The sequence below is a fragment of the Glycine soja genome, chromosome 19 (assembly GCF_004193775.1).
Source record: "Glycine soja cultivar W05 chromosome 19, ASM419377v2, whole genome shotgun sequence".
Classification (NCBI taxonomy): Eukaryota; Viridiplantae; Streptophyta; class Magnoliopsida; order Fabales; family Fabaceae; genus Glycine; species Glycine soja.
This window is the reverse complement of record NC_041020.1, coordinates 2,647,885-2,663,887: the sequence shown is the minus strand read 5'-3', so window position 1 is coordinate 2,663,887 and position 16,003 is coordinate 2,647,885. Positions and strand designations below refer to the sequence as shown.

Here is a 16,003-nt window from a genome sequence, read left to right as displayed (position 1 = left end):
TCAATACAGTGAGGGTGTTATTATCACTAGCAGCAAATCAAGATTGGCCACATCTTCAATTTGATGTAAAAAATGTCTTTTTACATGGAGATTTAATGGAAGAAGTTTATATGGATCCTCCTCTTGGTATACCAAAGTACTCAAACTTTCCTTTGGTGTGTAAGCTTAAAAAGGCCCTATACGGATTGAAACGATCACCAAGAGTTTGGTTTGGAAGATTTACAAAGTCTATGAAGTTTTTCAATTACACACAAAGCAATTCTGATCACACCTTGTTTCTCAAGCATGATCAAGGTAAAATCACTACATTGGTAATATATGTTGATGATATGATTGTGACCGGAAATGATCCTGATGAAATTTTAAGCTTACGAAGACATTTAGCTTTTGAATTTGATATGAAACAGCTTGAAAATCTCAAATATTTTTTAGGGATCAAAGTTACAAGTTCCAAGCATGGTATCTTCCTTTCTCAAAAGAAAGTATGTTTTAGACTTGTTAGCTGAAATAGGAATACTTGATGTAAACCAATTGATACTTCCATAGAACAAAACCACAAGAATTTTCATAGTGTTGATGCAACCAGTGCAGATAGAGGAAGATATTAAAGACTAGTGAGAAAGCTAATTTACTTGTCTCATACTAGACCATACATAACATATGTAGTCAATGTCGTGAGCCAATTTATGCATGACCCAAAAAAACCGCATATGGATGTTGTTGAACGGATATTAAGGTACTTAAAATCTGCACCAGGAAAAGGTTTGTTATTCTCAAATCATGGTTACCTCAAAGTTGAGGGTTATACTGATGCTGATTAGGCTAGATTAGCAAATGACAGAAGGTCTACCCCTGGCTACTTCACTTTTGTGGGAGGAAATCTAGTAACTTGGAGAAGTAAAAAGCAACAAGTAGTTGCTAGATCAAGTGCTGAAGCAAAGTTTAGAGATATGACAATTGGAATACGTGAACTGTTATGAATTAGAAGTCTCTTAAAGGATATTGGATATGAACAAAAGGATGCAATGAAGCTTTACTGTGATAATAAATAAGCCATAAAGATTGTTAACAACCCTGCCCAACATGATCGTACAAAACATGTGGAAATTGACAGATATTTCATCAAAGAGAAGATTGAAGATGGTATTATTGTCTTTCCTTTTGTAAAATCAAAACAACAGCTTGCTAATATACTGACCAAGGCAGTAACATCCAAGGCCCTTAGTAGTTCTCTTGACAAGTTGGAAATGTATGACATTTATGCACCAACTTGAGAGGGGGTTTTAGAATTCATTAATTGTAGGATTAGCTATGATTTGAATTTAAATTGTAATTGATCCAAATTCTTGTATATTTTGTTTTGATATTTTGTCCTCAATAATCATGGAGAGATGGTAGAGAAGATCATGTATTTATTCACGATCTCATATCAACGAAAACTACCATATACTTGCAAAGCTAAAACATAAACCGTTTTTTTTGTCAAAAAACATTTTTTTTCTTTGGTTCAATCTTCATAAAATCACATGTAGAATAACAACATAAAAAAAATTTAAGGTACAAATCATTTTTCGTGAAAACACAATTATATTCAAGTTAACTTAATTAGTGCATGTCTGGATTCAATTAACGAACATTTTTCAATTTTTTACGTTAGATTTGTATGAAAGACACAAAAGCTAGCTATTCTAGTTTCAGTGTGATGCACGTTGATATTGGATGGGTGTGCATCCAAACATTTTGTTAATTAAACTACAAAACATAAACTATAAGTGAGAAAGTTTGATCCACTATGTGCTTCACCCATTTTTCATTCTCTTCTTAATCCTTGTCCACTCAGTTTGCTCATACTAGTTGTAAGGTTAATGATTTTAGTGAAAAATTGTTATAAAGATGTTTTATTATTAGATTTGGCAAGATTTATTCATCGTAGTATTCTTTTGTAAGTCTTTCCACGAAAGTGATGGGGATACTTACAAAGACACTCCAATGTTTAAGTTAGAGGCACAAACATATGCAAGTATCAATATGTGTTCGAATCATAATGTTTTAACTAAATCACCATGGTTTCTTATATAGGGAGAATATTGAATTATCTGATTTCAATATTCTCTTTTAAGATAGTATAAATAAGAAAAAAAATATGATATTTATCTTATCTTTCATCTAATAAAATATATTTTCTGATTATAAGACTATATCTTTATCTTTTGACTAAAAGGCCAAGTTTTTTTCTTATATTATTTAAATCTCCTAGATATTGATATATGAGTAAACTATCTATCCTACCTGAATATGGTGACTTCTCAGTCCAAGCAATACAAGATGTATTATGAATATCTCTTTAAATAAAACAAAATTACAATTTTTTTAAAATTTTTTTAAGACATTTCTTTCTCAAAATAACTTTCATAACCTCAGCTAACAATTCAGCAAAAAAAAAAACCTACTAACATATTTATCACTTTTCTTATTAGTCCAAAAATTGTTTTATATTACTTTTCACAAAAAAGTCATTCATAACAAAATAATATAAGTTTAATTGGCATGTATTGTAAAAAAAATTACACACTCAATCAAATAAAAATCTCCTTTGATATAAATTTAATTATTAAAACAATTCAACAAACTTACCATACATATATATTAATTTTGATTGAATAATAATGTAAACTTATCACATATACACATTCAAAAATCCCAATAGGTATGAATTTTTAGATTGTTATTGTAAAAGTAAATAAATTTATCATATATATATTAATATAAATTTGTGATTAGATGATAGAGTATAAAGTTTTTAAACTTTTAGTGTGTGTTTAATGGAGATACATTAATAATGTACAATAGTTTTACATTGTTAACCAATTAGACATTATTATTGATGTCTACCTTTTCAACAAACTTATTACATATAGTAATTTATGATTAAAAAATGACTGTGTAAAACTATTTTACACTGACTAACATTACATAACATGTTTTCTCTCTTGACCCATATTTTATTGAGCAAAAAGGTAGTGCAATGTAAAATTTTTTATACTATCATCAAATCATAATCTTTCATGTATAATAATTCAAAAATCACAATAGGTATGAATTTTTAGATTGTTATTGTATAAGTAAATAAATTTATCATATATATTAATATTAATTTGTGATTAGATGATAGAGTATAAAGTTTTTAAACTTTCAATGTGTGTTTAATGGAGATACATTAATCATGCAAAATAGTTTTACATCGTCAACCAATTAGAAATTATTATTGATGTCTACCTTTTCAACAAACTTGTCACATATAGTAATTTGTGATTAAAAAATGATAGTGTAAAACTATTTTACACTAACTAACGTTACATAAAGTGTTTTCTCTATTGACTCATATTTTATTGAGCAAAAAGGTTATGCAATGTAAAAAGTTTTACATTATCATCCAATCACAATATTTCATGTATAATAAATTTGTTAACTTTTGAATAATTATCTTAAAGTAATTCAAACAGTTTATTTGTGATTAAGTGATAGTATAGAATTACTGTACATTGTCAGTCTATACGCATCAAACTCTATTTTGTTTACTCAAATAATATTGAGTTTAACGGTCATGTAATCGCAGGTGTACAACTAACTGTTTTACACCGTGATCCAACCACAAACCACTATTGATCTGACTTTTAAAATAATTATTATAGAAGTCAATAATGTTACCATACATGATGAGTTATAATTAAATGACTTTTTGCACCATAAATGTATAATCATTTTCTTTTCCTCAATAATATTACAATGAGATAATATTATTTTGGGAGTAGAAGGGTTATGGAGGAACAATATAAAAAGTTTTATATAATCCTTCAATCACAATCCATCATATATAATAAGTTTGTTAACTTTTAAAATAATCATCTTAAAATAATTTAAACAAAAAATTATAATTAGATAATGATATAAATTTACCTTATAACATAATTATTAAACTCTTCCATCCCAAAAGAGGGGTGGGTCAAAGCCCATAGGGATACCCCACCGAATCATTCACACATGATTTCCAAAAGATGTTGCATCATCCATCGAAGCCCAGCCCACCTTAAACAAAACGTGTCCTTTCCTTGTGTATGATGGCTGGCGTGTATGTAACTTAACTATGTGTATGACCCTATCTCTCTCCCTCCTTACGACTAATAAATAAATAAATAAATAAATAAATAAATAAATAAATAAATAAATAAAAATAAGCATTGCGGATTTCATTTTCATATGATGATAATAAAGCAGTGAATGATGACTCTTCCTTCATTGTCCTCTCTATTCTTCTTCTTCTTCCCTAACTCTCTCTGCAATAACAACACCATCAACAACCCCTTCAAGCCGGCCTAAACCCCATTACCCAAAACTTTTTCTTTTTTCTTTCCTTCAACACTCTCTATTGGATCATCACATATTCAATTTCATTCTCTTCAAAAATTCCCCTTCAAAAAAATTTAAAATTAAAAAAAAGTGCTCTTTTTGTGAATTTTGAGCCATTTGCCACCGACAGATTTCGATCTTCTCCGTGCCAAAGTTGTAATCTTTTCGAATTTTGGCGAGGTGGGTCGATCTGATTTCGCTCGAATAATTGCGGGTTCGATTTTGATCTGAAAAAGGAAAAGAGAAAAAAAGATTGGGTTATTTCTGATTCAAGATTTTGTCCTTTTTTGAAATGGTCTATTTCCATAGCTCAATCTCTCTCTGCAAGTTCGTTGATCAATCATCTTTCATGGCGAATTCAATTTGTTCTGCGGATTTCGGTTCGAAATCGAGACAAATCAATCACCTTCAGAAGAATCGGAGAACCCCTAGTTCATCATCATCATCATCATCATCATCGAATTCCCTTCAGATTCCACCCTGTGATCGATCTCGATCGGCAATGGTTGATGTTGTGATGTTCATTGCTGTTGTTTGTGCCTGTGGCTTTTTGTTCTTCCCTTATGTAGAGTTTTTGGTGACAAAGTGTTACGAGGTTATTAAGGGTGTTGTGTTTTTGATTAAGGAGGAGGTTTCTGTGGCACCTTGGATCTATATTTCCATAGGGTTGAGTGTTGTGTTTGCTGCATTGGCCACGTGGGCTGTGGTGGCTTGCACCACTAGGAAGTGTGGGAATCCCAGTTGCAAGGGTCTGAGGAAGGCTGCTGAGTTTGACATTCAGTTGGAGACTGAGGATTGTGTGAAGAATTTGGCTTCTGCGTCGTCGAATGTAGCGAAAGATGGTGGTGGTGGAACGAAGAAGGGTCTCTTTGAATTGCCTCGTGATCACCATAGGGAGCTGGAGGCTGAGCTCAAGAAGATGGCACCACCAAATGGAAGGGCTGTGCTCGTGCTCCGGGCGAGGTGTGGATGTTCTGTTGGTAGGTTAGAGGTTCCAGGACCAAGGAAGCATCTTCGAAAGATCAACAAGAAGTAGCAGCAATCCTGTTCGAGCCGAGTAGGACACAGGAGAGGACACCCTTTTGAGTTATTGGATGGAATTAAGGAAAGGGATGGTAATTGGATCAAATAGAAAATTTGTACTTCTTGTCCTATGTTCATTGATCTAGTAGGAAATTAGAATGTCTTTGAATAAGCCCCTTGGCAATAAGTTGTAAGGAACTATGGGCCATACACAGTTTAGTTGGTTATACCTGGAAATATAAAAAAAGAACATTTTTATTTTAATTTACTTTTCAAGTATTCGAGATTTATATATGGTTCTGAAAAATTTCTGCTTTGGGGTTTTGAATTTTACTGTGTCTTATGGTTATTGTTATGTTGTGTTTTTCTGTGATGATAGAATTTAAGTTCTCAGACTTGTTATTAACTGCAGGTTATGATAGTAAGGTTAATGTTCTGATCTTCTGAACATACATCTGAATTTTGTCTGAGTTTATTTAACTTTCAATGTTGAAAATAATTGTTTATAGCTTAAATGTTTTTGTTTTTTGTTACTTGATTCTACTGTTAAACAGTGATGGAAACTTTTTCCTATTTCCATTGCCCTGTTCTTTGATTGTAGGCAGACTCTTCTAGTAGAGGATGTCCGGAATGTTACCTGTGGAAAAGGTTGCTCAAGCTCAAGCATATGACATTTTTTTATACAGGTATATATGAGACCCTTGGTTTTCTGTTTGAATTCTTCTGTCAGAAAGTTGAATGTGCAATGGAGAGAACAATGGGATGATAATTTTGAGGATAATTATTTTCTTTGTATCGATGTCTCCTTTGTTAGTTTGTCGTGTTGTATATCTTATGTATGTATATTGGACTTCTATTTATCCAGTTGCATCTAGAGTCCTGTACTAACTATTCATCTTGTTATTTGTTTGTCTAAGTAGAACAAAACTATTTTGGATCCTGAAATATGACCTATTTTCCCCTTTCCTGCTTCCCCTGTTTGTCCCTATGAAATCCACTTTGTTAAATTTCTATCTGTTAGCATTCCCATTTTAGTTACTGCTGGAACTTGCTCTTGGTTAACTTTCTGTCTATTATTTTGGTATGCTTGATTCTAATTTATTTTTTTACAAGGTGTTCACAAATAAATTTTCACGGTTGCTGTTTGACCACATTTGTTTCCTGCATGCAGATGTGCTGAACCAAGGTTATTGCACAAGTGAATCTTTGATACCATTGATGAGTAACTGGAGGAAGAAAATGCAGTTCTCATATGGAGTAATGACCAGATTTGAACAGCGCGATTAGTAAGATGTTAATTTATAATGCATTGAGCTAGCTATTGATTTCTACATTTTTTCTTTATTGTATTTGAATTTATTTTTTATGATAATCTGAACATACTTGATTTTTCATTGTCAATTTGAATCCTCAGTCTGTCTCACTCACAGAAATCATGACTGCTAAGAAGCCATCATGTCTCATTTGCGATTTTCTAGTCTGTAACCTGGTTGAGTAGAGTTACCTTCTATAGTTGAGTTATATACTTAGTTCTCAATTGCACTGTGTATACTGTATATTTTCTCTGTTCTTTTGCAAATAGGGTAATAGTGATTTTAGTTCCTAAAAACATGCCAAATTTTGGTTTTAGTCTCCGCCTTTTATAACATTAGTTTCAGTCCCTATATTTTTTGAAATACCCAAACTTTAGTCCTTGTATAGGATGAAAAAGTATTAGCTTTAGGGATTTAAGTTTGGGTACTTCAAAAAATACAGGAGCAAAAACTATTGGTTTTAAAGTTGAGGATAAAAACCAAAATTTGGAAATTTTTCAGTCACTAAAAACACTACTATTAAACCTTGCAAATAACTCAAACATTTTTAGGTGGATGAGCCAAAATTCCACAGAGCAAGCTCTAAAAAGATATATTTTTTAGTGCAGAGTGCTCAATCTTTCTTTCATTTAGATAGAAGACAAATCTCCTAGGTTCAACTCATAAATCTCCATCAGCATAAACTCTTTGAGAAATGCTAACAATACACTCTCTCTCTAACTCTTTCCAACTCACTCTTTAATCTTTACTACTGAGTGAAATTTTTGCTGCACTGAATAATGCGTGCAGCGGGAGTGTGGTGGGCCCATAACCCACAGGTCCCAGGATCGAAACCTTGCTCTGATACCACTGATGGGAAAAACACGGATGTGTCTTTACGTACTAATCTCACATGAATTTTTCCCAACAACAAAGAATGTGTTGCTTACATTTATAGAATGCGTAATAGACCTTTTTAGACTTTAGAGCAATTTTTACTTTTAGGTCCATCACAATTCACTCCCCAGTTCAGATTACTCCTTGAAAAAATTAAGCCACCCATGACCTATCCATTTGTAACTGCATTTTGTATGTTCTGGGTGCATTAGACCCAAATAATTCCCCCATATACATATTGGACAGACATTCTGCAGTATGGCACTGTTTGCTGAAATTGATGAATTGAAGTTATCAAGGACGGCCACCAAACCTTATATCAAATTGTTAATTGATTAGGTGTTTCCTAACCTACCATTTGTGGGCTTCTTTCCTACCCTAGTGCTAATCCTTGGCTTTGGAAACTAAAAGGTTTCCGTACCACTACCATAAGGTTGTGACCTTTCATTTTTCTTCAGAGAGAAACTGCCCAAGTTGTAATAGAGGGTCATGGAATCAATGTTTTAGTTATCAGTGATTCAGTATACCAAGCTGACAAGCTCTTTTAACCAACCTCAAAGGATCCTTTTTGTTATACTTTTCTAGAAAGTTTAATTGAATCTATAAACTTTTGCCTTATAATAGTCATCTTTTTTTTTTACTACTGACATAACAAGATAATTATAAAATGATATTTCTAACAAAAACTAACAAACTAACATTTGCCAATTAAAAAAACAAAAACTGTCATAACAAGATAATATTATATCACAAACTAAGGATGGCCCTGAAATTTTTTAATTTTTTCTTGCCCCCTCCCCCCCTTTTGTGCCCCCAAAAGAGGAAATGATATGCTATCTAAATGACTATTATAAACTAATGTAGTGTAAGTAAAACTACATTACAGATAGCTGAAAAAAAAAATCCTTACATTAGGTAATTATGTTCCCTATTCTTGTATAACAGCCGAACAACTTTTAAAGGGTTAGGGAAATGAGCTCAGATAATTATGTCATAATCTCTTTTTAGGTTGCAAAAATGAATGTTGATTGCTTTTCAGATTTCAGTCTCTTTCGTTGTACCTATTAAATGCATGTACCTAATAATGAGGTGATAATTGATAATTCATTCAGCTATAATAACGTTTAACGGGGCAAAATAATATACTCCTTATAGTTTATTTGGTTGTGAAATAATAACAATTTTTGAAAATATGTGAATAGATCTATTATGCTATTAAATCTAATGATGCCACATGGCACTATTGCTTTGTACTCCCTCCAAGAAAGCTTGGTCACGAACATTTTCAATAGGCTTAAATACATTTTATTATTCAAAGTATTTTTTTACTAAAAGCACTATTTAAAATTATGTAAGGACGAAAAACAAAATAAGTACATAAGTACATTTGGGGAGGACTAAAATAAAAACAAAAATATTTAAGGATTGAAAATAAAAAAGTACTAAATTATAGGAACGGAAAATTTATTTAAGTCTTTTGAGTATGATCAAAGCTGTTATGTTTGTGCTTAAATGCCCTTAAGACGTATGAGAAGGTGTGAATAAGATGTGTAGCGTAGAGATCCAAAGAGTATTTTGCATATAAATAAATGGTCACAAATGAACACTAGCAGTTCAATGGTGGCGGTGAAATCAAAGCATAATTTCCATTAATATATATTGGTTAAATTTCTAACCGACGAAGATAGATACAACTGAGAGAAACATCTCCTTTCAACGAGTCAGGAATCTTAAAGTAGGCACAAAAAAAATGCACCAAAATACATATTCATACAATCTTAAAGTACCAAAAATGTGGATTTGAGGTTTTTAGGAAGGAAATTGGCAATAGGATCAAATCTGCTTTTGTAAATAAAGATATTTGATTGACTAAAAAAATCTTGAGACTAAAATTACACACAGACACTATGAAAGTAACTACAATAGAAACGCCCTATTTATTAAAGGTCCTTTTCATAGAAGAAGAAGAGATAAAACAAAGTGTTTTCAAGGAACAGCGATATAAATGCTCTATTTATTATAGGTCTTTACTCTTTATATATAATAAATTAAATAATAATTTTGATACATTTTATGCAAATGCCAATTATCTTACTAACGTGGAGTTCGGTTTCTCTCAACTTTTAAGTATTACCAAATAAATAAAACACGCTTTAAGACCCAACTTAAATTAGTTTAGACCAAAATGGATACATGTGAGATTTAAAAAGGGAAAAGAAAATGAACAGGTCAAATGACTTTTTTAATCTTTTTTTTATAAAAAAAATTCATTTAAATCTTTTATTTTTTTTAAAGATTAATAAAAATCATTTTATTAATTTAAAATCAACACTGTTAACTAGTATTTAGATATCAGTAGCTTTTAGCTGCCACAAAATGAACAGATCATGTGTGCGTCACGGTTGTCAGACTCAGGCAGGAAGCCCAGAGTGTGATGGAACGCTCCAGGGGGCTCACTTTTTCTTCTTTTTAACACTTAGTTTTTACTTTCCCTCTTAATTAGCAAAACTTTCTCTTTTGGATAGTTTTCTTTTGCTCGTTTCATACCTCTTCATCTCAGTTCATGGTTCTCAATCATTGAAGTTCGTAAACACCTATTTGTGGTTCTTGACTTGTTATGCGTTTTGTTCTTGTGCTGTGTTTTTGAATTTGAATGGAGATGTTTAGAGAAAAAAAAATTTTATGTTTTGCGGCTGGTTTTAGTAGCCAATAATCGTATGTTATCAATGATGTTAAATTTATAGTGAGGGAAGGATTAATTTTAACCTTTTAATTAAGTTATTTAGCCTTTTAAATATTGATCCTAATATGTTCGACTTTTTGGGTTTTGGTCCTTTCGTCAAGATATTTATAAGTAAAATACTTACCACTATGCCAAGGTCTATAACTATTTATTAGGATGATGTAACTCTCTCTTCATAAGCTCATCAATAAGCGTGATGGTTAAATTTGACTCTCACTCTGTCTTGGCTTTGTCAAGCATACAACTAACAATATCAATCCTATTTGATTTCTAATCCCAATAGTTTCTATTCATTTGAGGCATTGATCCTTTTTTTTTCCTCAGAAAAAACAAAAGAATTCTTTTTTTTTTTTCCTTTCAAATTAGTAATGTATTGGTTTTAAAGGAGCCAAATTCCAAATAAGTAGAATTTCATAAACCCATATATATGAAAGAATTAAAAACACTCCATGCATAAATCAATTGTAGAGTTATTTTAACTTAATTAATCAACGATTTCAAATTCAAATTTTAAATATGCACCTAAGCTAATTTAAATTTATCACTCATAATAATTTTATCTATAAGTAATTACACAGGATAGTTGTGATTTCTTAAAGTAAATTTAAAACATCAAAGTTCAAATTGAATAAAAAGAGTAGAAACTAATTCTCTGTTTTAACCTAATAATTTGAGTGACCGAAAATATTGTGATATGGTAAGCTATAGAAAATTTTCTTGCAGTAGACCCTCCAATTAAGTTCAACTAATTGACATTGATATTTAATGAGCCCCCATTTTTTTTAGGTGCCCCAATTCAATGTCAACAATTTATATATACCAAACCTACCTATGGCTGGACCATTGATGCAAATTCTTTCCAACGCTCATAATTTTCTTTACAATCATAATCACATGCCACGTTAATTGAGACACTTTCAATAACAATACGAATACCCTCTCTCAAACAAGAAGTAGTTTAAGCTTAATAGTTAATTGAGACACTTTTTTGGGTGATGCTAGGTGCACCAGCATTATTGTTTGTGCATCCAATAATTTTTGATAATTCTAGAATTACTCATGCGTCTTCGTCTTCTTTTTTTAAGTTGTTTTTACTGTTTTGTGGCATTTGCACTTCGCTTTCTGCTCTGTTGGTTTTTGTTGTTGAGTGAGGTGCCACTTGGGTGGAGGTGAAAGTGTTATCGGTGGGTGGTGGTTGTTGCGGTGGTTGGTTTGTAGTTGGAGTGTGACACCCTCTACCCCATACATATATGTACTAATAATAAAATAAATAAGAAATCAAACTTAATTAAAAAATTTTAAAATACATTTAAATGCAAGCCTTTCAAGAGGGTAGAAGGCTCACATTCACCTTTCTAACATCATAATAAAACTTGTTCAAATAATTAATAAATTATTTCGGCTCAAAACAAGGTTGTCCAAGACCTCATACAATTAATATAGCAACTTATATCCTAATATCACATCTCATCACATGATCCAAACAAACAACAGAAGGAGTGAGTTATCACATTCCTAACTAATAGAGAAAAATAAAACAACATATAGGTATAAATATTATATAACAAAATACAATTTACTTGAGCATAACTCACGTTATTTCACCACACGTCTCATTCGTTTTCACAATATTTGCATACTCAATAGTCAAAACACAATATCATCAAATCAATCAATATAGAACAATACACAAGCGTTATGCAGTAGATACACTAAGAATCAATCCTATATGCAATGTGGTACCATGTCAGTGAAAAACCTCGTCGAGCGCCTAGGAGTACATGACAAGACAAACCACACACTAGCAAATCAAGTCACTCTCAGTAGGTAATATTATAGGGAGACCAGTAAGGGTCACAGTGTTTTGCGAGAATGCTCCAACCATATGGGATCAACATAGACTTAAAGGAGCACTCAAACCGGGTGACCCCGAAGGCCTACACTCCGAAGAGTTCTTCATGGCTTCTCCCTCCTGATTCAGGTCCAACCTAGAAAAGATTTTAGCACACAAACTCTATCTATGAACTGTACAAAACACATGACTCCTCAATTGTTCTCAAAATAGTTTTAACTCGTCGTCCTTAAAAGGTCTTAGCATTAACTCACCGCCTTAAAGGGTCTTATAATTAACTCACCGCCTTTAAATGGTCTTATAATTAACTCACCACCCTTTAAGGGTCTTATAATTAACTCACCGTCCTTAAAGGGTCTTAAAGTCGTGTGATTGTACAATTCATAGTTCATAACTCAATGCAAACAACATCACAATCACATACATACTCAATTTATCACATACACTCGATCTCAATCACAATGGTATAATCTCAATTTAACACGTCATCACACTTCATGAATCACATACACTTTACCTATGAACCATGCGATACACACAACTACTCAATTGTTTTCAAAATCATTTTAACTCGTCGGGTTTCTACAGTGGATCCCATCATAATACTCGTCGCCCTTAAAGGGTCTTACAATTGTGTGATTGCACAGTTCATAGCTCACAACTCAATACACATGTATTTCACCATTAATCATAGGTTCAAATTATCACAACATGGGGAGTAAAACCCTTCAAATAATTTCACACAATTATATCAAAATCATGGATCAAAACACAAAAACATTAAGAGCACTCAAGTTTATCAATCAATACTTATCAGAACATCAATTGGTACATAAAACACAATAATATTGTATTTATAATTGTAAAGGAAAAATTATAATTTAATAAACACCCCAAAATAAACTCCAATTTAATCCTCTAAGTATCCCTGTACATGTTCTCACTAATCCCCAATGGTAAATAACTCATTCCTTATCTCTAAGAGGACACACGTGTCTTCCGAAAGCGATAGTGGCATCTTTAGCAATTTTTTGAGATTCCTCAATTTTTTCCTCTGATTGCTCTGATAGGGTTCCTAAACGTTAGAGAGAAGGAGAACAAATTGAAGCCTCTATTTGTATTGTCTTCATGCGATTCCATTATCTCCCTTCATGAATATTATCCCTCCAATCCCAACCGTGTAGGTGTGTGGACATGACTCTCTAACAACATATCAAAATTTCACTATAATCCAACGGTTAACGAGTTCGAGATCGTAGTTTTACCGAAACAGTTATGAGTTTCTGCGGGAAAGGAAAAAGCTACAATGTGAAGGGTATTTCTCTCAGCTCCAACATTATTTCAAATTTCTCAACGGTTACAATTCTCAGATTTGAGTTTCAAACCTTGTCCTTAAATTTCATGACAATCCAACGGTGAATGAGTTCAAGATCGTCATTTTTCTAAGACAAGTTTGGTGGTCTGCAAGAAAAAAAGAGAGTTTTGAGAGGAGAAGGGGAAAAACGAAAATGAGGGAAAGAAGAGGCACCGTCAGTGTGAAAATTGACCTAACTCTATTTATAGCTAGGTTTACTCTATTTATTATTTTATAAAAACAAACTCTATTTTATTCTCTATCAAACAAATAAATAAAATATCTTTTTTATTTTTTCTCAAACCATTATTTTAATTAATAATTATATCTCATTATTTATTTATTTATAAAATCTCATCATTCTCTAAAATTTTATTTACAAAAAATGGGATGTTACACGGAGGTACACCAAGTACGCAAGTTGGTGTTGCTGGTTTCCCTGAGTGAGTTGATCCGTATGTTTAATTTCCACATACGGATCAACTTGATTCGTAAGGTTTATATGGATCAACTTGATCCGTATAATTTATACGAATCAACTTGATCTGTATAAACCATACAGATCAACTTAATCCATATGGTTTATACCGATCAAGTTGATCCATATAAATCTTATGGATCAACTTGATTCGTATGATATACAGATTTTGAAATTTGTAAAAATTGTTTAACGTTTTAATTCTTTTTAATTATAAATATGTTTGTATGTAAATTTGTAAATAAAAATTATTTGTTTATATGTGTATTTGAAATAATTCGTATGTAGATTGATATAAGATTTTTGGTTTTTAATATATATGGTTATGAATTGTAGTGTTTATAAAATGGTATGCAGTAAAAGATTACGGTTAGTTTTGTATGATATTATATGTATAGTGCGGTTAGGTGTTGTATGTTTGTTATGTGGAAATTTTTAATTTGTTATTAAGATGGACAAAGATCAATGGATGTATGACAGTATAATGTCTGAAGAAGTTGATATGAATGATGAAAATGAATAAGAATGTGGTGTGAATGAACAACATGTTAACTGTTTGGATGCGTTTAATACTTCTCACGTAATAATCTTCATTATTGTTATTAAATTGATAAAATGAATGTCCCTTTGAAGACTAAAATTGTGTGGGTTGCGTTGTTGGTGCTTGCTACCCGAGATGATGTTTTGCAGTGAGCTCGATCAGTTGCTCATGAAAATAGATTTGTGGCGGTGATTATGAGGTCAGACACAAACAATAGTATTAGATGAAGGACTTCATTTATGTTAAATTGGTTGTGAGAGGAATGGTCAGTATAAGTCTAGGAAGAAAGATTTTGTTAGAAGAGATACTGGGAGTAGGAAATGTGGGTATCTGTTCTGCCCCTGTACTACTTGTTATTTTGGATGCGAAATCTTATTGGCAAGTGTACCGAGTCGTGCAAGTAATAATAAAACGGTAAGAACCCGAGTATCGAACTCAGGGAACTTGTTTCATTTAGTGAAGCATCATTCAATAAGCAGACATTTGTATAAAAAGACAATGAACATGAATAAAACTATGGTGTTTGCTATTCTAATTACTGATTACAAAAAATATGAGCAAGTGGGTGTTAAAACAGATAATTAAAACCGTTGGGTCCTCCTACTGAGTTACTTGATGCAATTAAAGGTTTTTCTTTATTCAAAGGTGTTCATGTGTTCTATGTTGAGGACAACATTCCCAAACATCGATGTCTCGCATGAATGAGCTAATTCTAATTAAACTTCATTCTTGGATGTCTCGTTGAACTTAGCTTAACCGAACAATATTAGGGTCACAGCATAATAAAACTAAATTATCGCACTCCGTGTCCAGACATACGATAACCTAGCCCGTTCTATCTAGTTCTAAGGATGCAGTACATTTTCCAATGCTAAAGCTCCTAACTTTACATACAAATTGGTGATCAAGCCACAAGCATGCATAGATTAAGCACAAATAGAAACATTGAACACATAAAAACAACTTTAAGTAGATAGGATAAGGATTTACATCAAGTTCTTAGCAGAATTCCCTAACAAGGGGTTTAGCCTTCCATCACAAGGCAACACCTTTCATAAGTAGAAAGTAGGTTTTCAAAGAAAATAACAGATTACACAGTGGTGGGGATGTCTCCTCCACCTCTAGAAACCTAGAAATCAATGTTACACCTAAGATCCTCCTAAAAGCTAAGGTTTTTGCTTCCTTGCTCTGTTTTGCGTCTCTATTCTCTATTCATCACACTCTATCCGCCAAGCTCTCTCTTTTTCTTCATTTCAGGCTTTTAAAAAGGGCTTTTTGTTCTCGAAGGCCGCTTAGGGCCATTTTCGCGCTTAGCACGAGTAAGTGAACTTTGGCCTAGCGAGCCAGGGGCGCTAAGCGCCAGAAGAAACGAACGACTCGCTGGACGAGCTGAGTGTGTGCTTGCGTGGCAGATTC

The 16,003-nt window shown here is 32.4% G+C and overlaps 1 protein-coding gene across 1 annotated transcript; it reads left to right on the top strand.

Annotated features, from left to right (window-relative positions):
- Positions 1–4,246: 4,246 nt before the first annotated feature.
- On the top strand, positions 4,247–6,903 carry LOC114400600 (uncharacterized protein At5g19025-like). The gene is made up of 3 exons (XM_028363122.1): positions 4,247–5,522; positions 6,032–6,116; positions 6,602–6,903. Exon 1 carries the CDS (start codon positions 4,700–4,702, stop codon positions 5,441–5,443), a length of 744 nt encoding a protein of 247 aa, XP_028218923.1. The 5' UTR covers positions 4,247–4,699; the 3' UTR covers positions 5,444–5,522; positions 6,032–6,116; positions 6,602–6,903.
- Positions 6,904–16,003: the final 9,100 nt, after the last annotated feature.